Source organism: Synchiropus splendidus, chromosome 10, assembly GCF_027744825.2.
Source record: "Synchiropus splendidus isolate RoL2022-P1 chromosome 10, RoL_Sspl_1.0, whole genome shotgun sequence".
Taxonomy (NCBI): domain Eukaryota; kingdom Metazoa; phylum Chordata; class Actinopteri; order Syngnathiformes; family Callionymidae; genus Synchiropus; species Synchiropus splendidus.
The window spans coordinates 17,986,130-18,012,865 of NC_071343.1; the positions used below are offsets into that span (position 1 = coordinate 17,986,130).

Consider the following 26,736-nt stretch of genomic DNA (forward strand, 5'->3'; position numbering starts at 1 on the left):
GCTCTTTTCCCACCAGCTTGGTCGATCGACGCGTGCGCTTTCTGAAGATGTTTCGCCAGATTGTCATTGCTTGTTTTGGACGTACATAGTGTTTTCGAGCCTCCACATAACTTGCACGCCACTACAATATTTAAGAGCTAAAAAGGAAAAATAATGAGAATATACCCACAATAGGAATCCCACCCCTCGGACCGCCATTGGTTTCACATGCGCGACGCTGCGTCACGTGACCACTGTGGAAGAGAAGCTTTTAATGCACGTAACGGTCACTGCTTTATAAACTTTCTAAAGAGTTTTGAATGTGACGTAACGAGTAACTTGCATGTTTAAATACACAGTAATGACAAACGCGTTATTACAAAAGATAACGTAGTTTCGATAATGCGTTACTTGATAACGTGTTAGTCCCAACACTGGCGCTCAGTGTCCCGATGTAGCACTGTTGCGGTTCTGCCATGGTCTCAGTGTAGAGCCTAAACTTGGACATATCAATGAGGGGTTGGGCGCAAACCATGTGACTGGGCCCATCTTCATCATGGCTTCCACGCTGCCTCAGCAGCAGCGAGCAATTACTGAGTCCCCATCATCATCATCATCATCATCAGCGTCGTGGCTGCTGTCCAACTGGGACACAAAGAGTTGTTATAACAAGCGGATGGCAATTACAATCACAAGCGTATCGACAGTTTTCAGCGAACCCACTAGTGGCTGTGCCCTTAATAAGGCTCCTCGACCGTCCCTTCAGAGTTGCTGGGCCAGAGTCATCATGTTCTGCACCCTCCTCTCCTTTTCTGTGGCTCCTCTTTCATCTTTATACGGTCCACTCTTGGTTGCCTCAATGGGGAAAAAGTCTTCCACACACTTGAAACCCAGAACTCACTGTTGGACATGTCCGCATTTCACATAAGCGACTCATGTGCCTCAATCTATTCAACATTTTAAATCCGTCTACATGAATCATGATCAGATCAGAGCAGTAGCTCTGTAGTTTTTAGTAGTTTTAGCAGTAACACAGCTACTTTGTTGTGTAGCTGTAATAATCTTTTGAGCCATTGTGTGTCTGGGCCTCCTGAAGGTCTGGGTCCTGCGGCAGGGACTCCTTCACGATGTCCGAGGCTCTGTCCTGCCACTGCAGCTGACATCTTGTCTGCCTCATGTGGCCACCTCATACTGTTCTGATCACAAAACCACCTTGGTTTTGTGATCAGAACAGTATGTGGTTTCGAGTGATGGGTAGATGAGGTTTCATGACACAGTATTGAATGCTTGATGAGGTTTCATGAAACACTGTCCTGGTTTTCAGAGGCCACCAGGTGGCACTGTCTGCTGTAAAATCTTGAACAACAACCTCACATCATTTCTAAACCAAGAGCACCATCTAGTGGCCTCTGAAAATGTGAACACTGTTTCATCAACCCTGCAATACTGTGTTTCATGATGCCTCATCTATCCATTACTATTGAGTGGTCTGTAAACAAAATGACTTGGGGGAAAAATAATAATCATGAAATATTGATAATAAGGGACAGGTGCTTGAATGTAACTGGTGTTCTGGATTACCACCTGAATCCTTGAAGGATTTACTTGCTGAGCGCACAGATGCAGCGCTTTCTTGTTATGCTGTTGTCTGTTGTGCGAGCTAGTTCTGATGAAGAAAGTGTTGGGTTACAAATGATACCATGGTGATGTCTTTCAATGCAGGTCTTGTTTGTTTCCTTCATCTGATATTTGATGTTTCAAACACACTATCAGACAAATAAAATGGTTTATTTCTGCTGAAAATGTTAACATTCGGTTCGGTCTAATACATGAACCATTTCATTTCAAGGTGAAATCCTCCACTCAGCAAATGATTCCTAACAGAGACAGTGGACTTCAGTGGCTGAAACATGGGAACACAGAGAAAATTAGTGGTGAGGAAGGTGACCTCTCGCCGCTCAAGAGGGACCACGTTCATTTGCAACATGTCTGAAGACAAAGAGCTCCCATGCGGCTCGGCCGACTTCGCACACACTTCACATGAAAGCAACAATGCGGCGCAGCGGAGTAACATGCAATTAAAGAAAATGTCGATATCTTCAGCGTCGGTCTGGGGCATGGTCATGATGTGATCACAGCTATTTATCTTTATCTTCCACAGTGAGTCAGAGGCGTTTAGTGGACATCAAGCAGCAGCTATATGTTTAACAAGTGATATGGCTACAAAATAAGGTACTTTGGGAGGGAAAAATTCAGAAGAATAGCATCTACCAACTACCCTTTTCATCGCCTTCTGTTGATCTCAGATGTCCCGCTGAGCAGTGCAGCTTAAGGTGCAGCAACATGCAGGTGGCTGAAGAAAAATGCCAAAGTGTCAAAGTGAGAACGGAGGACTGGCTATTTTTGATGCCATATGATACGGCTAACCAGATGCTCTGAAGTGATGATGTCACTTCTCTTCACTGGTATTTTAGTCAGCCATATACAGCGCACGCTTTAAGGAAGTGTAAAACTTTACATTGCTTTCATCCTAAAAACAAAGAAATGAAACAGTCCACTAAATTATTATTATTATTATTATTATTATTATTATTATAAAAAAACGTCACAAAGTGATCTGATATTTCCTTCCTTCTGGCAGCGAGGTCAATAGCTGCAGCAGATGTACAGTACATTATTAGATGAGTATGGGGAGCACAGTTGTTACCCATAGAACGCACGAAACCAGGTGAAGTATTGACGTCATATTATGGTGACACAAAACAAAAATGGGAAGAAATAAGTTCGAGTCACAAGGAAAAGAACACAAACTTTATTTTACAAAACAATGTAGAATCAACTTCCATAAATAGACTCCAGCACAGATTTACAGAAGGTTATTGATCCAACGTATCAAACACACCTCACCTGCTGCAGGGTGAACCTTACATGATGGCTTCTACTACGATGTGTCTCCAATTGCACGAGGTTTTCACGAGAGCCGTGCTGTGATGTGAGTGAAAATATAAGAACTGTCTGCTCATTCAGAAAAAATGGAATAGACACTCAGTACAGTGGGTTCTATTAAACACACTTTGTGTGATTCTCTTTTCATTAATACTCAGCCAGCATGTGTTTATGTATTATACAGAACATGAGCATTTATGAGCAATACTTCCAGAGGCTATATTTGCATGCTTCATTCAAAGTTTCAGCATTGCGTTAACGCTTCCTTTAGAGCTGTATGTCAGCGGAGCCACGTGAACGCGACTATGGCTTTCTATTGCTGAGTATAGTCGAATTACTGGCGCTACATCATCGGAGCATTGCTTCATCATATCGTGACATCATCTTGAGAGTAGAGAAACAAAACTCAGCATGGTAGCAGCAGGATAGTCGCTCAGTACTGGTAGGTTAGAATGGGTGACCACACATAGCATCAGCGGCAACATGACAGTCCATTACCAAAGACACTGTTCGAAAATACATAATTGAATATTTAAAAACAAACAGTACAAATAACGAAAAACAGCCACCAGAAATAAAATAAAATCTAGAGTATTTAAATAACTGTAGCTCTGAGAGGTGTCTCGCTGTGCGATGCTACAAAACTCTTGACGTAGAAATGTATTTTCTGGCCATCAAAGTCGTGCTACCTCAGGCCAAGGCTGTAGTTCAACATAGCATTATTGACTCAAAATTTTAATTCCTTTACGCATTCATCTCTGAACAAACACGATCATGTTTTTCCCGTTTTCAGGTTTGACAGGACATTAAATTATCGGCAACAGTTGTACATATCACTGCAGGTTTTCTGCTCCAGTCTTTTCTTTTTTGTATTAAACTATCGCCAAATGAGCACAAAGCCCTCGAAACGTTGTGGCAGCAAAGTCCTTGAATTGTCCTTGAATCTCATCAGCAAAGTAAACATACACTTCCCACGAGTGAGTTGCATTTGTTTCCCCTCAAATGAACCTGAAAAAGTGTTCCCGTCACGACCTCAGTTTCAAGAGACGGATCTGAAACAGGCCTTGATGTGAGGCTGTTCGCATTGCTCTCACTGAATGAAAACCTAAATCTCATAAATAAACATGAAAATCACGTTTATTTGTCAATCGCTTACTTATTTTTCATCCCCGTACGATTAAAAATACATTGCTACACAGCGTCTCTCACACACACACACCAAACAAAATGACTGATGAGCAGTAAATGTTCACATCAATACACATTCAGCTTCAGTTTTATTCAAAGTGAACATGACTATTTGTAACCAAGGTGATGGTCTATAGAGACTCATACATCCAGATGCTTGATTAACCCTTGTGATCTGAAAAACGACCCCAGCTTCCTCTAAAAACATGAAAAATCACAATGCGTTCTGGTAGATGCGGGTGCTTACGCATGCAGAGCATAAACACGGATTTGCTGTCATAACCCACGGTGACAGAGGCATCAATGAGCTGAAATGGAAATGAGACCCTCTGATCATGGCTCGGAAGGATCACGCCTACTTTGTGTTCCATACTCCAAATGAGCTGCATGTGTGTGCAAACACACACACCAGCGCTGTTTTATGCTATAAGCTCCACTGTTGTTTTATGGAACAGCAGAGAGAGCGGAGAACGACGGAATGCCAGCGTGGGTGAACTGAACCTGGTTCAACGGCAGCATGTTTTGGAAGGGCTTCCAAAACTTCAAATGGCTACTAGCATTAAGCTGAAGGTCATTGCCAACGTACACTACTCACTAAAGTTCAGAACCTTTTGGGTGAAATTTGAGGTGTACAGTAAGTTTAAACAACACTCTTTTCCTCGCTCCAAAAAACGTATATAAAGTAGACCAGTGTTTTTCAACCGGAGAGACTGCCAAGTGTGCCATGATCCAGTTTCACCCAATTTGTCCGGAGATGGAGGTGGGCGCTATGATGACATTAAATCATGAGAAGCTCTTGACAAGCTACCAACGTGAGGAGATGGATTTGGTCACGTTCTTTCTATACACTATAGATCTATGCTGACACTACTACGCTCCAACACATGCAGCGCGCAGTGTTGCGCAACGCTCCTCTTCCAACACACTCACAGCGAAAAAGCCGGTCAAATGCGCAACTTGTGACCACACACCTTCACGACAGAAAGATGGATTGTTCCTTAGCGGACCCACTACGCCAAAGACAACAGAGCTGACGTGACCTCTCGCTTCAGAACTTTATTGCCACCTGTAAACTAGCAAAGTTTGCTTCGTGTTTTAGAAGTCCATTGAAATCTAAATGCAGAACCAAATAAATGTGCTCCAAAATGTGAAGAGAGAAAGAGTCATTGTTGTTATGAAGCAAGCTGAGGCAAAGAATTGTAAGGATTTGTTAGGAAATTCCCCAAACCAGAATAAAATCATGTAAAAGACAGAGTGATAAAATTGAAACAGTTATTTAAAATAAATAAATTAATTCTGATATATATTTGCCATATTTCCCAGCCCCTTCTGGAGACTTTTTCAAACAAATACATTTTCTGCAATTTGTCACTGCAAATAACAGGTCAAAATAGCGGAGTGTCAGAAGTTAAGATTTTTCACAAATGAAAAGGGTTTTTCTCCAAGACTTTCAACTAAGCACAATTGTGCTTTGGCCAAGGTCCTTTGTTGGTAAACCTCAGAGGGTTTTTTCAACTAACCAAGTGGCTAGAAGAAGGTTGCAAAACACTCATCTCCGTCTCGTGCTGTTGTCAAGTCAACTAAATGAGGAATTGTGCCCCACTCATCTTAAAGTGTGGCGCTCAGCTATTGAGGTTCTCGAGTTAGAATCCTGTACATGATGATCCCACTGAGGTGTTCTATGGGTGTGTGGAGAAAGTGTGGGCCACCCAGCAGCAGCTGTTGGCAGCAGCAACGGTGAATCCTTGGATTCAGCAGCAACGGTGCGGCCAGGATGAACGCTGTTGTCCATGAAGGTGTGACTTGTTTAGATATTTTAAGGTACCTCTACCTTGAAATAAGTGAAAAAAACTGTCAACAGACCAATGCTTGATACGTAAAATGCATCGTCTTAGAACAAGACGTCATTTGTATCGTGAATTTATTTTAAATCAAGTGGGATGAAAGAATTTTGAATAGGCAGATGGGGGTCAAAAATTTTAAACGTAGACAAAGTTTATTGCTGAACATTTATTGTCTTTGCTTTAGGGTTCTCTGTGGTTCAAAATATATACATTCTCCTCCTTTACCACAGACTCACAACATAGACTTGGCCTTCTTCTTGAGGCAAGCATTCATCTGGCTTCCCATCTTTCACTGAACTATTTCACCATAATAAGTTCTGGGGGGAATTTTTAGATTTATTCATGGCATTTATAGCGAGCACAGGTCATAACACCAACGTATTTGAATTGTTTTTTTTTTTTATTTAATTTGAGCTATATGTGTTTATCAAAGGAACAGGACTGTAGATTGGCCCAAAACTCTTTGTCGCCAATGAAAATTGTCAATAAACAAGAATTTCTTTTTTCATCGATAACAGAAGACCCGTGGGAAGGACTGGAGCAATTGGTGAATGAAAATGTCTCCAAAAAAGGCAAGAATGAAGAGTCTATCAGTGACACAATAGTTGAATCGGGAAGTCGACCAGCAGTCAGACGAGAGGCTGGAACATACCACTGGATGAAAGCAGGGGACGTCCATGCTGATGCAACATTTCACGGCACTGAACATGCTCATGCAAAGAATGCAAATGAGCAACATGTTGGATGAGCCGAGAGCATGAGGATGTATCCCGTGCCAGAAGGACCTCTATGATGCATGAGATATTGGTGTCAACAGATTAAAAAAATGGCAAAAATATTACCAATTACTAGCTCTTGCAGACCACAGAATCTGCACTGGATTTGGCCCCCGGGCCTTCAGTTTGACAAATGTGGTCTGACTGGACACTGACTGGTGCCCTTGCTTGCCTTAAATGTGCCTGGAGTGGAGTGGCATTTATCATCAGGACGCCGTTCACAGTGAGGCCTTCATTCATCAAAGGACAACCACGTCTATGCCTCTCTCTGACTCTTCCAATCTCTCCGTCTCCGTTGCAGCCTGTTGACAACACTCTGCTCAGCGGCGCCTCGCCCTGACAGCATCCTGTTTAAAGCCTCGCCATGGCGAGGCCCTGTTGCTCTGTTGTTAGCTGTTGTCATGTGAGCCTGGTATAGAATACCAAGTCTACTGGCTTCTCCTGCGTAGAGATTTTTGGTGAAACTACTGAAACAGTGAACATTTGGATTTGAGCGTTTAAATGTCCCCAAGAATATAGGTTCATCCTGGAATTTTTACCCAAAAGTCCAAACATTTCATGAGTCATATATGTAGAAGGAATCAGGAATCCTGGATAAAAATTCAATTTAATTAAAAATATACATATTTTACATTCACTTTCTTAAAGCTACACATGCTATTTCAGTGTCACAAAGTAATATGTTTTTTTTTTCTTAAGTTTTGTTTTTTCTTTATTTATTTTCATTACATTTTTAGTTTTTATTATTTTTAATATATTTGATTGTTTTAAAAAACTTTTTTAAAACTTTTATTTATTTTTAACTTTTTACTTTTCTTAAGCTTATCACTGTCTCCACCAATCACACATTTGAGTCTCATTTCCTGAAGTCAACTGAAGTCTGACTGTTGCCGGGACAGTCAGTCAGATTTTCCCTTTCTTCCTCCAGAAAATGTGATGAGAGAAACAACAAATAAAATCCTAGAAAATGACAGACAGACAGGATGCAACAAGGTGTAGGAAAGTCATCCATGGAACAGCAGTGTGCATATACTCATTGGCTGTGATCATCAAAAGTGAAGACTACGGCAATAAAGGAAACGTTCTTGCTAAAGGTCACGTGACGCACAGAGGGCAGTAGCAACTAGAGCGAGGCCATTCCGGTGACTTCAGACGTCAGCCTAGGACAGTGTTTGGGAGGAGGGAAAGGGTGGGAAAGGAGACAAAACAAAGCAGGTGTGTAAGAAAAAACGCCTGCACGAACGTAAAAATAGCTTTTTGTGAAGCTTGTGTCGCTCAAAAATCACACGGAACGTCCCTGTAACAGGCTGGTTTTAACGCGTATGAATATGCTATCATCATTTATTTTAACAAACACTTCATATATATATATAGTACATGACATGACACTTTCAGTGAAAAATAAATACTCCTCCATTAAATACAGCTATGAAGATACACAGGAGGAGAAGGGGAGGAGGTGGGTTGTAAGTTGCCAATACCGATAAATTTTAAATACCTGACCTTGAAGTCAGTTGAGCTAAACATCACCACCAAACTGAAGGTATTTATTCTCCGACTGTTTCCTAACATCATGCATTCATAATTTCAGTTTTGTGAGCAAACAATCGTTCTATTCCTTGTTCTGAAAATGACTACTATGTCTTTACCAACGGAACAGTGGCACAAAGATACTTGATTGTAAGAACAACAGGTTAAGAACAGAGCATGCTCAGTCAACAAGGAAGAGTTGGACATTTTGGGAAACATGCGTCTTCGCTGGCTAACAAGATCGATTACTCCTAAAGATCCCTGTGATGGAATCGTATCATAAGCTAAGCTCAGCAAAACGAGGTGGATGAGCGACCCAACCGCTTTTCTTTTGAATGAAAAATGTGTCCCATCAGCAGGTTTGCACGGCTGGAGAGAGGCTTACAAAGTCACCTTGCAACCAGACGTGTTCAGAGAAACCTCCTCACATACGCCTTCATGGCTGCCTTGGAAAAAGACGGCTTTCGTTCGCATTTAGTTTGAAAAACTGCAGGACGATGGAACAAGATCCTGTGCAGTAAGTTAACGTAGCGTGGAAAAGATCAAGCTATCTTCACTGAAAAACTCAAGTTTAAAATAAGATGTGTAATATACATAAAACACTATCCTCTAACCACAACCTCATTTTGGAGACCATTGCTGTGGTTACAATGAAGTCTATGCATTCAGCTCCTGGACAATGTCTATCAAATGAACATGTACATATATCTTAAACAAGATTGTAAAACCTACTTGCAGACGCAATGATAGTCAAAGCCGTAGAATGCAGTGGATCATTTCTACGATCAGAAAACTGTTTTCATTTACAGCCATGCTTTGAAATCTTTGGCTTCAAACAACTATTTCATTGAAAACATCATGTTTACACCAAGCGCAGCACCTTCTGGGCTCAGAAACTGAGGATAGTGTTTCACCAGCCCACTTCTAATAAAACATGAAAACATGCCACCAAAGCCTTCAACAGCTAAAAAAAAAACGAAATCTAAATCATGGATTGAATTGGATCTTTCTGGTTATATTATAAAGTCAACCTCTATGACATATTTCCCAAAATGACAAACCGAACCTTTAGAAATACAGGTTGATATTTTCTCAAACAACCCTCAGTGCTTCTACAGAAAATACTAAACTGTATCCATGGAAAACAAGAAACCATCAACAATTGTGGTTTGGAAGTTAGCGTCTGAAATCAGAGCCAGTTTTTGGGGGACTTCAAGATGTTGTCATGGCTGAGGGGTCATTCCACATGGCAGCCACGTCCCTGAACCTGCCGTCGGAGTTGTGGAAAAGTAGCATTAGACATCGGTGTTCATTGTGACCTGAAGACAGTGAGGACATAGAGTCCTGTCTGAGGACGGCCCTGGCTGTGTAGGTGGCTGACACCACTGAGGTTCAGTTTGCTCACAAAATGTTTATTTATATGACGGAGATGATAACAGTATCATCACAAAAGAAGAGCAGAAGGACACAACGGCTTTGAAATTGAATGATATACGCACTGTGTTGTTACACAGGTCCAGTTCAGAGGAGTCCAATTTCATTTCACCTCAGGGCTTTTAAGATATTTCCTGCCGTTTTAGAGTTGCTTCCATTTATTCATCTAAATCCATTTGCTTTAATGTGAAAATCTTTAGGCAACACTGAGGTTTTGGCACTTTGTGGAACTGTAGAAAACTTCCTGATGAGCTTACCGAACTACAATATTTAATATCTACATGCAAAGAAGAATATACGAACATAACTTTTTTGCATTTTTACTTTAATACGGCTCCTTTTTTAGGATGATTCTGCAGCACTACAGAATAATGTGAAATGACATCTTTGGGGATCTAGATCTCTTGAACAATGGATACTTATTTTGTGAAAACAAAGCTGCAGCATATAGAACATTACTCATTCTTATCATTTCTGCCTCTCTAAATAAAGGATAATGACTTAGGGAAGAATGAAAATGGTCAGTACAGCACATGCCATTTAAGCACAGTGAAGAGGAGTTTGTTTTAAAGGGTCATATTTTTGGCTTTTTTTAGTCAGTAAATCCTGGGAAAGAAGATGTGATTATAACGTTCCATTACTGGTTTACAAAGCTTTTAATGGGTATTTCTCTGCTGCGTTTTTACGATATCAGTTCAGTGGGAGTCTCCGGTCCACAGCTAGCTATCAGTTGTAGTAATGTAATGTCACAACAAAAAAATCCCTGGGAAGCACCTAAGCTATTTATGGCTATGTCTTGTTTTATCATGTCTTTTTATTTATTAGTGGTTTTATTTGTTATTTATACTCATTTTTCATAGTTCTATTTATGGACATTTCTTGTCTGAGTGCATTTACTTGTTAACCATTCCCCTCCAGTTTTCTCAAATAGGCTACGTCGGCACTTGTTAGGTTGCTCTGTCAGGACCATGCAGCGGGGTGGTGCTGTTTCACCGGTTGTGGTGTCAGATTGAACTGGTACCGACCACTGCACTGGGTAACCAAGCAAGTGGCCCTCACGCAAACAGTGCACCCTCTGTTCTTCAGTTCTATCAATGCAGATCCTGATGTTGTGAGTTTCGAGATTTTGCTCCCTGTGTACATTGTCCTTCGTCCCCTTCCACCCTGTGCTGTTCCAGTGTAGTACTTTTATGCCCCGCTCCAGCAACATAACAATAAGTCAGGGCATCGCATGTAAATGCCAATAATATAGTTACTGAAGGGGATTTTCCACCAGTAATAATGGTTCACTGAGAACATGGGTGCATTCAATAGATCTTATTATCGGCATCTACTTTGTGCGAACTACTATAAGAATAGAATTCAAGTGGTTAGCTTTTAACTAGCGTTCGACTTGTGGCTCAATCCTCCGGCCATTGTTCAAATTCAACATCCATCGTAACCTTAATATTTCCTCAGTGTCTTGCACCCAAATGAACCAGCCTTGCTGACATTGCCAGTGAACTCTAGGAAACACTGCCTCTACCTGGCGTTGATGAGATACTGGGCCAAGCTGATGTTGGCAGGAGTTCCCGTGATGGTGATCTGGCGCTCCGACGAGCCCTCCATGGCGTTGGCTATTTTGATTTGCGCTCCGGACATCTGTCGGATCTCATTTATTTTGGTTCCCTGGCGCCCAATAATGCAGCCTATGAGCTGAGGAGCAGAGCAGGACTGTTAAACACGAGACCCTGTCAATGACACCAGATTAATAGAACGGAGACTCAAAAGCAATGGAGGTGCGGTGACTTGCTGGTGAGATTATCCAAAGGGTGACTGAGACCTTGACAAACCAACTCAAGTACAAGGTTGTGTTATTTGCAGACACCGCAATTTCCGGAATGAGGAATTGTATTTCAGTCTTTTGGTTTAAGAAAATGTTCAGAGGTAATTTTCAGGATTTTCCCCATTATGGTCTCAGTGTCCAGTGACTTGGTCACTCATATGTGGTCGGCAGTCGTTCGTGGCATCACCAGTGCACCGTCTTTGGCATTCCTTTTGAGTCTTATCACCAAACCCCAAAACAGGAGCTCAGCAGTCTAGGCTTATTTTGACTTGCTATTCACTAGAGGTGGGTAGATGAGGTGTCATGAAACAGTCATGCAAGGTTCATGAAGCAGGGTTCTAATTTTCAGAGGCATTAAATGGTGCAATTGGTTTAGGAATGATGTGAAGCTTCATTGAATTACTTGTTCATATCCAAACATTTTACAGCAGACAGCACCATCTGGTGGCCTCTGAAAATCAGGACACTGTTTCATGAAGCCTCATCTACCCTTCAATAGTGTCTGATGAAATCTACCCATCACTGCTATTTACATTTGCTATTGCTATACAGTTGCAACTGCTATTGACAGTTGTCTGGTCGACTCTGAACCTCAATGTAAAGGTTGCTGCACAAGTGACGGTGTAAAATCTGACAAAAGTTGTTCTCACATCATTCGGAATGGTGAGCTCGTGGGTGCTGGCTGGAGGACTGGCATCCAAACCTGGACAGGAGTGAATTAAATGATGAAATGTGATAGAACAATTAGTGGAAACAGTTCTGAAACAATTACAATGTGCAATCGGATTGTGCATAGACTCAAATCGGATCAGTACACTGAATAAAAATGCAACAATCCCCCTCTGTATAGACATCGGCAACACTTTGTTTCTGTGAGGTGATGATTGACACAATTGGTCTGGATGAAATTTGTGCTATTGGTTTACATTTTACACAATATTTCTATTCATACTTGTGCAAAAATTCGCCGTCTAAAAAAACATCTTGAGTGTTTGTCTCCAATGTTGTCCACTTCATACATGTAATGAGAGTTCTGAAAAGAGAGTTCAAACACTTAAACAACATATTAAAGTCAGTCCTATAAGTTACTGTGGTGCTGGTTTTCCTAAAAAGGATCTAAACTGGGAGAAGCATTGAGGGCAGTCCACTTTCCTCAACTTGGACACTTACAGTAGGAGGCAGCTCGAGTCGATGATTGACAGATTTATTCACGTTCATTTCATGTCAATAGTTTGTACACTCGAAAACAGACGGATCAAATGCAGAGTCCACCTGTGGTGGGCTGGTGAGGCTTCATGAAACAGTTTCCATTTCAGAGCTCTGAAGTGGCCGCTATTAGTTATGGTGTGGGGTTTCATTTAAATTGTTTTTCAAAGGCAAAGATGGCAGAGAGTGCCATCTATTGGGCTCTATAAATAACGTCCCTGTTTCAAGCCCATCACTCAGTTGGCGACAGTTTCAAGATGGAGAAAATCTGATGGTGTACTGCTGCACTGGATGCTTATGTGTGACAACTGCATAGATGATACATGAATCTTTCATCTCTGTGTCATTCTCTTTCATTATTTTGTGAACACAACATACAGTCAAAATGATAAAACTACTTCCATGTTTCAAGAATTGCGTTGGTTCACGGCTAAAAATCATTTATTTTACTGAATATTCTGGCTTTCAATTATATGCTGTGTTTTCTACAGTAAACTTTGTCTGACTCTTGGCCTTGTCTGAGCAGTTCCCCAAGGGGCCACATTGTCTACTGCGACGGTTGTGATGGAAAAATTGAGTTTTGTGTTGATTGTATTGCTGTTATTTAAAGTTTGACAAAAATAAATTGTAAATATTAGAAATTTTGGCAACATAACTATGGAAAGAACATGTAAATATACAGTAATATATAATGGCACTATTTCAGCTAAAAAACATGTTTTATAGTGTCAATATCTATCTGACCTTACGAGGGCCGTATGTGGCCTGCGGGCCACACCTTTGTTCTAAACCTTCTTAAATCTACATGGAACAACAGAAAGCACTGAAATGTTACCAATTCTAGATCATCGTATCTTTACCCAATCCCAAAGAGAAAGAGTGCTCTTGACAAGACAAACAAACCAAGCGTGGCTGGCGAAAACATACCTGAGAGACTCCCTGGCTGTGCTTGAAAAGTACACATTCAATGCAGCATATAACCATGAAATATTTTGACAGAACCTGTTAAGTTAAACTGTTGAAGAGTTTGTTGAAATCCTGAGGCCAAACTTGACCCTCCATTACTGTTACTGAGACTTGTGCTTTTGTAAATGTCAGGCGTTAAGAGTGTCAGGACACAGGATGCTATTAACTGTGCTGAAAGGGTCACAGACATTAAGTCAACCAAGACATAATTGGAAAAAAAGAAATACAGTGTTTTCATCCTGTGTGTACAAAACCAGATCTTTCTTTTGCTTTGCTATATTGAATGAAACACGATTCCCCTCTTTATAAACAGTGGTAGCAGCAGTTCCCTTATAGGAGGCGGAGCAACTTGAAAAACACTTTAGGAAATTCTCATGTCCTGACTAGGTCACCAAAGTTGTACAAGTGGAAATAATCTCCACTCCTGCTGATGTGTACCGTTCCATGACAGATCTTGGTACTGCTTTTATTTTGTCGATTGTCAGTTGTTTCATCTGAATCTGAGTGATATAAACTGAGACAGAGACTTGAGAAAATATATACATAAGAAAATAAAGCTGTAAAAACGGGCCGAGTCATGCTGCCCACAAACAGAAAAAAGGTGGAAGGTCAGGATAGAGAAGAACGTTTCTCTGGGTGGAAAGAGAAGGACGTGACTACGGGGTCTTTGGGTACGTACCAGGGAAAGCAGGGGTGGTCTGTCCAAGAGGGGTAAAGGGGGTTTGCTGCATAGCCAACTGGTGGAGCTTGGTCAACTGCTGAAGGGTTAGGAGGGAGAGTAGAGCTAAGAGGTTACTGTTACACCAAGAATGAAACCAAATCAAACCAGAGTGAAGAGATGGTGAGGAGAAGAGGACCAAAACACAGGGTGCTGGAGGACAAAGATGTATGAAGAAAGGTCGATGAAGGAGGGTGATTGTCTGTCTTCTGCACTGGTATATGAGTCAAGCATTGAAATAGCCGTCCCCTGTACTGCCTCACCGTGACTCACAAACGGAGACTTTATAGGTTGCTGCGGGCAGCAAGGGGCTTCTACTTCCTGCCCCTGCTGCGTGCCATTTCAATCACAGGTGATAAGAAAAAGGCTCGTCCTCTTCTTAAGTGGCATTTTCTTTAATGGGACCAAAAGGTGTCAAACCTGAGGAAGTGAGTCACTGCCTCACTTCCAAGAACGCTCACAGGTAGCTCCGACTGATGCACAGGCGAACTAAGTGGACCTCTGGATTAAACACATTTGGTCAAGACACCATCACCAGCTGCATGTTGTGGTCTTAGCTGCACAGAGACCGTATAACACCTTTCACATACAGTAGGTGGCTGGGCTCTACACTATCAAACCGGAAATGTGTGGGCTGCAGGTGAAGAAAGTCACTTCACATGCTGCTCTTATATCTATGTTTCATCGTAAAGAAAAGAAAGGCAAAGAGTTTTAACTTACATCTGGGTGTGGGATGGCGTATTGTCCCTGAATTGTGTAAGCCTGGAATAAGAAGGAAATTCAGGGGTCAGTATGAGCTTACGACTTGCTACAAGGGACACAGGGGCAACGCATTCGCCACGAGATGTATAAAATTGGCCTTCGCAGGAAGAGAATCTTCACATCCCTATTAAGGGAAAAAGCATATTTGAGGCATGCCAACAGAAAACAATGATATGCAAAGTGGAACAGCTTGTTCGTAAGCAAGAGCTTTCCAAATGTGTTTGTCAAAACAACTCTAGGACGTGATCGTGTTGGAGCATTTTATTAGATGAAAACATTTTCGTCACCTGCGGAAACCTGTGAAAACACCATCCAGTCATTTTAACTCGGGATGCACCAAAATGTAAACCCAAAATGAGGTAACCAAGGCTGAACAAAAAGTAGTATCCCCATGTACTAGCACTGCTAACTATTATGTATTTATTTGTTGTCACTAAAGTTCACAGAACAATGACTGCCAGAGGAGAACTTTTATGATGTTTAAAGGACCATCTGACAATGATGATCAACATCCCCATGTTATGTCAGTTGCTCCCCCTCCTCTATAGCCCCTAACATGTGGAAGTAGGACTTGTCCATGCACGTGACTTGATAACTGACTATTTTGTTATGACTTCCCATCATACGCCAATGGAATCTGAATTCAACATGAAGCAGTCTGGGCCCATCGGGGATTAAAATCCTCTGAACTTGAAGGTAAAAGCTAGTCGTTTATCATATTACTCATAATAAGAATATTGCTTTTGCTCCTAAGCTGCTTATTCTCAAACATATCTGGGAAGAAATGACACAAATCTTTCATGGCAGATGGAACTTAGTGAAGCCGAAAGACTTTGTCAAGTCAATACTATTCGTTTTGATGTGGAAAAGGATGTGGATTTGGTACAATTGAACTAGCAACAAACATCAGTCTGAGATCATGTTGTTTATGAGGCTTGAAGTGAAACCTGTTCCATCAGAGGAAGTGTGTTGCCTTACCTGACCACCTGAAAAAATGACAGGTGTGGAGGCGGGCTTTGGACGGTAAGGAATCGTGGCACCTTTTGGTGGAGACTGAAGAAAGAGGGGATTGAAGAGATGATGTTAGTTATGGCTCGGACACAGATCATTTTAGGAAAAAAATAAGTCGCTCATGAGGTAGGAAAGTGAGAATAGTGTATCTTCCAATACGGGATCAAAAATGTAGACACCGTTTCCATTTACAAACAGTGCATGGAAATAAACAATTTCAAATCATCTTCACACTGTTATTACTTATTTTTGTACGATTGTTTTCAGAGCACGACTGGGCTCAGAAGTGTTTGTGGACTCTTCCATAGCTGCCAGTTATCGGCTCATTATCGGACCTGCTTCAAAAGAGCGATGCACACGTCCCGAGCCTTATCACATGGATACCAGACTTTATTTTATTTTATTTTTTTAAACCTTGTGGATACACCTTCGTAATTCAGTCTGTCACTCCAGAAGGACTATTTCTGTACTTCAGTGACGGTGCACATTCTTGCTTTTTCGGATCTGTGACCGTAGTCACTTCCTCTCATTGTAAGTCAGAGAACAGTGAGCAGCTTTTTCTTTATCATATTATCTCCAAACACATCTGTGGTGGTGGCGAAAAATGCATTAAGCACGAGGGTTTTGTTGGTATTACATGGCTACATAACAGGTCGTGTTCCCACAGCGCACTATTATTAGCCTGTAGCCTTTAAACAGTAACATGCTAGATCAAGTCATTCGTGGTCTCTATTAATAGTGGAAGCGTGTGAAGCCCCTCATATTGCAGACAGCGGGAGTTTCATGTTGTTATCGTTTCATGTTATGCCCAGAAAAACATGGCAGCGCGAGACAGCGGTGACAGCTTAATGAGTTTTTCTCTGGATGTATGGCGAGCAGTGCTTCAAACACAACACGAAGGCACGACTGCCGTGTGCCTCTTGTGTCAAAAAAATGATGTTTTATACACTGGACTTCTGCGGAGGAGGATTTAAAGTTATAAATCATGACATTATTTTTCATGTTAATTAAAATGGAGGTGTTCTGGTGAACGCTCGAAAACACTTTCATATTATTATTGAACATTTTTTACAGCCCAGCTGTATTTAAATGTTTTAGGAAACAGTTTGGAATTGAAGCCTGCCTTTAGTTTGAATCCCAACTGCAACCATTGCCGACCCCTAGGCATAGCCCTTTGTGTGCCAGATGCTGACCTTTTGTCAGTCACTTTGGATAAAAACAGACGTTATAGAATGAGGTCGATTTTCAGAATAACATTTCAAATGTTCCTTATTTCAAAGTTGTCTCAAGCTAAAGTTTGTGAATTGGCCCCTCGCTTGACAGAGACAAGACTACAACAAACTGCAAACTGCAAATATATATATATATATATATATATATATATATATATATATATATATATATATATATATATATATATATATATATATATATATATATATAATCATTTAATAAAAATAAAATGCTGGCAATATATCTAATTGAAAATATCTCACAAAAATAATAATTAAAAAACGTATTCATCTTCGACAATATTTTGCTGCAATCCTTGAAATAGTTTTATTGTTTCACTTAATTGTAGCGGCAGCATGAAGTGGCTTGCTGATAGTAGTCAAGGCTGAGACAAGAACGCTAAAACGCTAAATTTAACCTCACTAACAGAAGAGCATGAATTATACAGTGTGTTATATGACTTGAATTCTGGACAGTGCAGCGCCTACTGCCATGAAACTGTGTCATGGGCAATATAAATCAAAGGCCACATCAAACGCATGGGTTTGACTGCCAGAGCATGTATGCTATTATGAGTGGCTCACAAACCTTTACATGCACACTCAGCGGCGACCTCAGTTTTTTTTTTAATTTCACAACATCATACTTGGAATTTGAACTAACATGGCAATGCAATATGGTGTGAAACATGACACTATACCTCCAGCATGACCACACAGATCTGTTTGACACACTGGATGATGGCTTCTGGGGTCCCAGAGATTGTCACGGCACGTTCTGTTGAGTTGGGCAACATGTCACCTGCCACCTGGACCTGAGCTCCTGTGGACTGAAGCAGATGACACTTTAGAGACCAATTTGTGAATGGACGAATGGACATCGGAATGGATGATCAGTATTTACAAGACAGTTACCTTTATCTCCTTGTAATTTCCTAAATGAGAGGATACACCTCAAAAAGAAACCTTTTCATTTCAGTTTTTAGTTTGCGGCACAAACACAACTTTTTTTTTTTTTTTCCAGGTCACGATGAGTGTCACCCTTATTTGTATGACCGTAGCAGAACCGCTGAAAGTCGTGATTCAACCTGAGCGGTTGACGATTGGACTCTATAGTGGCAGCACATTAATTGCTCACTTTGGACAGTTGCTCCGCAGTGTGAGTGGAATTGAAATGAAAACGTGTGTAGCCCCACAGTGTATGTCTGCTGTTTACCTGCTCCACAGAGAGAGTGACAGGAGCAGACAGTCCACATTAAAAATGGCAGTGTGCGGCCATTGCTATTCAAGGTCGGGGCAAGCGCCTCTCCGAAAATGCTGCACCTGCGACCCAGATGGACTTTATATCAGTAGCTATAGTGTCACTTTGACCGACCGTCAGATGTCCTCTCTCCGTCTTGACTGTAAGACTTTAAATGCGCTGAATCGGACCGTTGAACTGCTGCTGTTAGCGGTAAAGGAAAATTCAAATCAATGCGGTCAGAAAGTCTACATATATCCAGGATTTTAATCGAAGCGAATTTGATGCTTTCAGCTGCATAACCCTAATACAGATAGATCCATATGGGCTGGGTCAAAAATTTAACTTCTAAATAAATACATATGCATCATTTATGTGGAGTATTATCAACACAGTAAAATGGGGTTTTTTTTTACATGATTTTCCAATTAAATAAGTGAATATGTGGGAATGAAATCAATATTGGAAAAAACTCTTTTAAAACAATTTATTGGGAAATTAATTGGGAAAATAAAGGAGACATAGTTTAGAGCAGGGGTCACCTGGGATAACACGGGAAAACCGTCACGTTCAAGACCACCTCACTGATGTTTCCACTTAGTTTTAATACGTTTGATGGGATTTCATCATTAAAAAGAGATGAGTTTTCTGATGGCGTGGTGACTCTCATGTAAGCCGTGGCGCACTGCGAGGCTAGGTTAAACTAGTGGAAACCCTGTTGTACACTCTTTTGTAAAGTCTCAGTTTCGTAACAGAAAGACTGCAACAAGACGTCACAAGAAACATGTCAGAGTAGAATCACAAAGCTGTGCCAGTGCGCCCCGTTATTAACATGTTAAAGGTGAACAAAATAAATATCTCAAACGTACCAAGCGCTAAGCCTGCGGTGGCCGCCTGATTGGAAGTGGAATGTCACCAAACATGGCGCTTGTTTGCCCAGAAAAATCTGAATATGTTTAAGCCTCACGGTTCCCAGAGAGGGAAAAGAGGAGTCTTTAGTCCTCAAATGACGGTATGAGTATCCAATCACAGGGCAGCTAGAAGGCCTCACTGTCCCCAACTCGTGATCTGATTGGTTTTCGCAACCATCCATCAACTATAAGTGTCCGTTCACTCTGAGGGCACCTGCGCCTGCGCCGTTGCTGCTGAAGGCCTCAGATTGGCGACACAAGCTGGGTGAATTCTGATTGGATGAAAACTCTAACCTAGAAAAACAACACCGGGATATACTATGACATGAATATGGTTATTATATACATATATAATATATTTTGGGAAAATACATTCAAGATGAAATTGACTTTTGTCATAAATACGCTCATGATTTCTGGTTATGATAGGCCACCAGAGAAGGCCTCACTGGCCTTGATGTTGGCACTGTGTGACCGGATATATGTATATATATATATATATATATATATATATATATATATATATATATATATTCTTTTTTAACACCCCTTGGGCTACTACCTAGGTCTGTGTGGGCTACTTGGTTAGGGTTATGGGCACCATGTTGGTGACCCCTGGTTTAGTACATTTATTGAAGCCAGACAAGGGCGAACTCTTTGTGGGGTCAAAGGTCAGCAGTTTTTTTACATGCATCATTGCGACTCACACCGCAGAATCTTCCTGCACGTCTGACTCTGGAGGCAGCTGGGACATCTCCAGCTCCTCCACAGGTGCTGAGAGCTGCTCTCTCCTCCTGTTCCTCCACACCATCACCGCCAAAACAGCAACAACACACAGCATCACGACACTGAGCAGCACGGACCTCAGCACTTGCTGATCAAACTCTAGCTCTCTGAACATCACCAGCGTCTCAGTTCTGAACACACAGTGATCACGGCTCGTCCCCACACACCAGAACTGTCCAGAGTCCAGCAGAGAGACGTTGGTGATCACCAGACTCCTGTTAGAGAGATACATGTTGTGCAGTCGTTGATAGTCCAGTACACGTAAGACTCGTCCGCCGGTTCTGTTGGACCTCATGAACCAGTCGACGTCATCGCTCTGATGCCAGTCACCACAGTGAAGAGCAAGCTTCTCCCCACCACTGAAGAGCTCCACAGCGTGAGACTCAGGCTCAGGACACACGTACAGGAAGTAATCTTCACTACCAGAAACACTTAGGTCACAGACGTATACACCGGAGTGGGCCAACGTCAGTGATGGAAGCATGAGAGTGGTGTTCAGACTCAGATCATCAGACAGTGAATTAAACATCCACCACGTGTGTTTTTGTTTTAAGCTGCCGTCTGAGCAGTTCAGCTCCAGACTCTCTCCCACCAAGCGGAGGATAAACTGTGGCGGTACGTAAACAGAGAAGCGACTGTGGAGCTCACAGCTGAGCTGCTCCTTCTCCAGACAGTAGTAGGAGACACGAGCAGAACGTTTGTCGACGGTGAGCTGAAGAGAAGATCTGTTCCTCACCAGCTGGTGTTTGTACACGGAACGTGTCCCATCGTCGATCAAAACTAAATCATCACTCAATGCATAGTAGCTCCAATAGGCCCAGTGAACTCTCTGGTTTGGTCCCACGATGTCACACACCAGCTCCACTGTCTGTCTAGAATTTGGGTACAAAGGCTCATGATCTACCATCGTCTGATCGTCACAGACGAGAAGAATGGTGGTCTTCTCTGACATCAGCTTGCCCTGAGTCCAGCACTGCTCGTGGTATGGACCCGAGTGGGAAACATTCAGAGGGTTTGTCTCATAATAGGAGCCCGAAGAGTTCCACAGGAGTTCCGTGCCGTCAGTGGTCCACCTCCAGATCGAACAGAAGTCAGCTGTGGCGTCCAGGTCGAAGCGATGAAAACTCCCCGGCCTCCTGATGACCTCAGCGTGGATACTAGAGATGAGCAGCAGCAGCAGCAGCAGCAGTTGTGTAGACATGTTGTCGTCTGTGAGTGTCTAGAGTCTGACTGCGGCTTCATGGTCTCAATCGCAACACCATCAGCAGCTTCGTACTGACGGTTCGATGAGGCGGATGCTGCATGTTACTTCCTGTTAGCATTATCAGGTGTGAAGAGTGTCGGGGAATGAACATCAGTGAGCACAAGTGAATACATGACATGAAGACATGCGATATATTAGTTTAATTTTCTTAGTTTTCAGTCCTGCATCATCCAGGTCATATGACCTCTTGGCACCAGACAGCCGGCTCCATCCTCTCCCACTGGTTCAGTTGCGTTCTGCTTGCTCAGAGCTGAGCAGAGTGTCCGGTGTAGGTGGGGATGTTCATAAGTTCATATTTTAGTGCAGCGAGGAACAAGAACAGGAGACAGAAAATATATTTTAGAAGCTTCATTGAAAAAATGAGCACCAGCACTTTGCCTCTTGGGCAGACTAGCGGATGTGGTGGACTGGTTGGGGTTTCAACCCTGCGACCAAACTGTTCTCTCGGGCCAGAAGATGCAGAAGCAGGGGGGTTTGAAGTGCTCTGACAGCTGGGCCGATGGCTTCTTCATCTCCAGCTTGTCCAAATTTTTGAGCGAATCGTCCGTGATGGGAGCACCAATCAGGTTCTACTTCTCCGACTCCTTCAGCCCCGTCTTGCTGTGCCGCCATCTGCGAGAGCATGCAAATCCTTGCTCCATTCACAGAAGCTGCCAGCGCCATCTTCTGAAAAGCAGCGCAAGTGATTTGGGAACGTTGCAGCTCCTCACCTTCCATCGTCTCTCTTTCAAAGAGGATCCATCGCTGCAGCCATTATCGGCCAGGGCTTGAACGTGCATGGGACATGCGTAGGCCCTGTCCAGAAACACAGCCGTGGTCTGGTTTTTCTTGTAGGGGAGGCGCTGTTTAGAGCCTGTCCAAAAGGTGGTGGAAGGCGAGAGACATAAACCCAAGTTGTCACCCAGCAGTGGGAGACTATTGGTGCAGTCCACACCAGCAATGGTGGAGTAAGCTCCATAACCTCTAGGGGGCACCTTGATGGACAAGGACATACATGAAAGTCAAGAAGTCCTCCTCCCAGGTTACTATACAACAGAGAGAGGTACTCCTAGAATCTTCATTGTAGCTTGGAACAGGTTCAGCATCTCGTCCATGGGGTACGCTCTCTTGGCGGGCCCCGTTGGTGTATGCTTGAACCGAGAAGGTGGTCTCCTCATTGTCCTCTGGGAACACAAAAAGATGAACCTTGTGTTTGTAGAAGTGATGGTCGTCCTCCTCAATCGCCTCGGCCCAAAACAGCTTCGCTGGAGCATGTTCAGCTGCTGACTGAGGAGGCTAGTCGCTGGAAAGGACGGTGACACCCAACACAAAATATTCCGCAAAAAATGTTGCGCAGATCTGTAGCGAACCGTTGTGGAGACAGGCGTGAGACGTTAAAATGATCTGGGGTGTTGATGGAGCAGGTAGCCGGTGACCACAGAGCTGCTAAAAACACATGTCCTCCGACACGGTCCCATGTGTCTGACTCGTAATAAATGCTGAACCGCATCGTCGGGGAACAGCGGATCCGTGTGGTGGCAGCAGAAACAGCTTTGTTATTACAGAGCACTTACAACTAAAGAAAATGGCTTCACAACTAAAAGCACGCGGATGAGTGAGTGTAGCCTCATGCTATTCAGGTTGGGAGACGTCAAAGAAACATCAGCAAAGAGTGTTGTTTGCTTCTTGGCAGAGATGACATCATCTCATTGGCGCACTCTCCTCTCAATCGTCACAAAATGATAAACAAAAACGGGCACAAAGTCGCATTTTCTTTTTGTGCATTCTCAGTAAATTAGCTAAAAATGCCGAAACATTCGGATCAAAATCCCATTACTGACATTCAGCTCGTAGGCAGAAAATGTCATTAAACCAAAAGGTTCAGCATCCAAGCACAAACAATGGTGTGAATTATTGTCCCTGCATGGTTCCTGGTGTCTGAGCTTATGTCGTGAGATTCTGCTTGCAGTAAAAGCGTTGATCGACTGAGGCGCTTATCGAAAATGTTTGTTTTTTGCTTAAAATTGAGGGCAGGAGGAGAACTACTTCACTTCTTATTTTATGGCTTATTGTATGTGAGATGAAGCACGTAGGATATGTTAACTTATATGGTCATAACCATTTCGTTTTTCATTTTTTATGACTCACAACAGTTTTCAGAGGTGCTCTGTGAGAAGGGAATCTGTTTCCTTAAAGCGCTCGTGTCTCTCCTCTAAATCCACAAAAGATTTGTCCGTACCTCGCGGATTTCTTTGATCTTGGATCCGCCTTTTCCAATGAGGGAGCCGCACTGACTGGCCGGTACCACCAGTCTGAGGGTGACCGGAGGTTTGCTGGTGGCTGGGCTGTTGCTCATGGAGTTCAGGATATCCTGGATGACATTAAGAACGTATGTTTCATTGACTGAGGTACAAAAACATACGGTGATAAAGGTGATGTATGTGTACATGGTCACCATGGCAATAGAACTATGTTATCGCTGCCTGCATATGTCAGTCAGAAACAAATCATTCATTGTCATGAACACACGCTCAGAGGTTGTATGACCTCTGGAAATACACCTCATGAGAGGCTTGTCATACGAAGATAGACATGTCCTTGACATGATTGTGTTTAATAATAACAATACCTCTTCAAATTTGTAGGCAATCATAGCAAAGGCCTTGAAGATGGTGTCTGTGGGTCCTGTAATGGTCACGATCCGCTCCGGGCAGTTGCCCTCCGAGATGTTGATGCGTGCGCCACTCTGAGGACACAGCATGTGAGTGTTGGTCGTGAAGTTAGCAAGACAGATTTATTACTACTTATTACTACTTTATTACGATTTTTTGGCATTAACACTGTTTTCGAAATAATAATAATAATAATAAATATAGTCATTTTGCACTAACCTCTTCTCGCATCTTTTTCACAGTTTCTCCTTTCTAAAAAAAAAGACGGACAATGTGGATAAGAAAAGTAAATAAAACAATAACAGAAAAAATACAAATGTAATAAAAAACACAACATACCTTTCCAATTATACTGCCGACCTCCTAATAATAGAAAATAGGGAACCAATTAGTTTACTTGTGAAACACAAAGTATATTAATTACAAATTATAGATGAACAGTGAGATATGATTATTATTTATTTAAATTTATAGTTTTATCTATATCTTTATTTTATTTATTTATTTATTTTGTGGTTAAAAAAAGTCACATTCTGAGTGAACAGATCAATTGCAATATGAAAACAGGTTAGATGATCAGAAAGCAACCCAAAAAAATGATGAATATAAAGAAATGTATTTAATGGAAGAAAAACACAATAAAAATATGTACAATAGACTGCATTCAAAATAATTTACAACACATAATAATAATAATAATAATAATAATAATAATAATAATAATAATAATAATCACAATCATAATCATAATCATAATCATAATCATAATCATAATCATAATAATCATAATGTATCAATTGTAATAATGTTACATACTGCAGCTTTGTTTATAAAGTAAAACTGCAGTTCTTTAATCCAGTGGAGATGCAAGTAGATTACATGTAGCCATGACACTTGGAAAAACATGCAAAAATATGGATGCTTTTGGTGTAGCGGTTTTATAATAATTAATTTCAGGTTGTTCACTTAAAAATACCAGTCTTTTTGTCTGACTGGATTCCAGTTGGATTCCAGTTATTTTGGGCAACTATGTTACAGATGACATGTGAATGAAGTAACCAATTGACAAGAAATCGAGAAATAAAATCTATTTGAGAAGATCTAGTGCTTTATGTGAGTTTTTGTTTATTTGCCAGACGAGCAGTACTTCTACAAGAGCAGACGCCTGAGTCAAAACTGAATCTGCTTGGATTCTGATTGTCACCGAAAATGAGAAAAAGTCTGGTTGACTTACTTTGCCGTGCATGAGGAGACGGATTGTGAGGGTGACATTAAGGCCACCCTCAGACTGAACCTTAGTGGGCTCCATGCTCAGTGATGTATTCAGTCCAGGGTCCAGGGTTGGATGTTTGTGTAATGAGTGTATGCACGATGGTACTCCAGCGTCACCTGCTGACAAGAACACACACACATGCTGTTTATTTATCATCAAAAATCTTAGCTCTTTAGCTTTTGACGTGCTGTGCGACACATTGTTTTGTAAGATGAGCAGCAACTAAAAAGACCCTGAGAACACCAGCGATAAACATGGCTCATACAGTTGATCCTACCTCTATAAAGGTTTCTGCCATGGAATGTGGAACAAATTTTATTTTGAAAGGTTACTGGATGCTTTTATTTTCTCACAGTATTCTGCTTCCTGTCTGCTGGAGCCATGCTCAGCTGAAAAGATGCGTTTGTGCCTTGGCTGCGACTGATAAAGAAGAGAGTAGGATCAGAGACGCACATATCATTAGCTGAAACACACAGGGATTCAAATGGCTACTTGTCACGTGTGCAACACAGAGCAAAAGATCAGAAAGAAACTGCAGGGTTTCATGCGTGTGGTGCAAAATAAGCCGCCTTGCCTTCAGAAATAAGATCTAAAGATTCTGCCCCAGCACTGATCGAGAAGCCATAGATATAGAGATAAAACCAAGTGGAAACATCACACTAAGCGGAAAAAAACATGAAAGTGCAGCGGATGATGGTGGTTCTATGTGCTTTTTTTTAAAACAGAAAACAAAAAAGAAACATAACTAAATGGGGATGGGAGCGCGTTTCCAAAAATCCTAGTGGAAACCTTGAACTGGGGGTCAAATGTGACCAGATCAGCACCACCTGATTCAAAGTGAGTTCAGTTCAATTCAGTGAGTTGAGCACATTCACCCGATCTGCGAGTCTCTCCACTCCAAAATACACAAGATGCTTTGTTATGATGGTGCGCTTGCCTGCTGATGTCATGGGCAGGAAAGAGCTGAGCGATCAGTCCACAGCGCGAGACAGGAGGAAGTCATGTGCTGCGTGAGCATGAAAAACTTCTACGGACCTGTGCACTGCTGTGTAGAGTGGGCTGGTGAGTCACTGGTGCGCCTAAGAACACACTTCATCTTGTCAATCTGGCACTGCTAGCTTCAGCTGACCATTTATTTATACATGTTTATAGTTTGGATAAAACTTCCCAGTATAGTTGTGTCATTTCATGACC

At 41.9% G+C, this 26,736-nt stretch overlaps 1 protein-coding gene across 8 annotated transcripts in view; it reads right to left on the reverse strand.

The window, feature by feature from the left end:
• Window positions 1–2,775: 2,775 nt before the first annotated feature.
• Window positions 2,776–26,736, reverse strand: part of LOC128765662 (poly(rC)-binding protein 3) — a 58,258-nt gene continuing 34,297 nt past the window's right edge. For 3 of the 8 annotated variants that reach the window (XM_053876577.1, XM_053876575.1, XM_053876578.1), the window contains 12 exons: window positions 25,504–25,661; window positions 24,609–24,632; window positions 24,489–24,521; window positions 24,227–24,343; window positions 23,837–23,968; window positions 18,119–18,247; window positions 16,153–16,227; window positions 15,133–15,174; window positions 14,374–14,452; window positions 12,173–12,225; window positions 11,223–11,392; window positions 2,776–9,530 (listed from right to left, as the gene is read on the reverse strand). In XM_053876577.1, coding sequence (XP_053732552.1) covers window positions 9,476–9,530; window positions 11,223–11,392; window positions 12,173–12,225; window positions 14,374–14,452; window positions 15,133–15,174; window positions 16,153–16,227; window positions 18,119–18,247; window positions 23,837–23,968; window positions 24,227–24,343; window positions 24,489–24,521; window positions 24,609–24,632; window positions 25,504–25,578 — 984 coding nt within the window. In that variant the 5' untranslated portion in view covers window positions 25,579–25,661 and the 3' untranslated portion in view covers window positions 2,776–9,475. The remainder of the gene's footprint in view (window positions 9,531–11,222; window positions 11,393–12,172; window positions 12,226–14,373; window positions 14,453–15,132; window positions 15,175–16,152; window positions 16,228–18,118; window positions 18,248–23,836; window positions 23,969–24,226; window positions 24,344–24,488; window positions 24,522–24,608; window positions 24,633–25,503; window positions 25,662–26,736) is intronic. The other 5 variants (XM_053876576.1, XM_053876579.1, XM_053876584.1 and 2 more) reach the window with 4 other exon arrangements.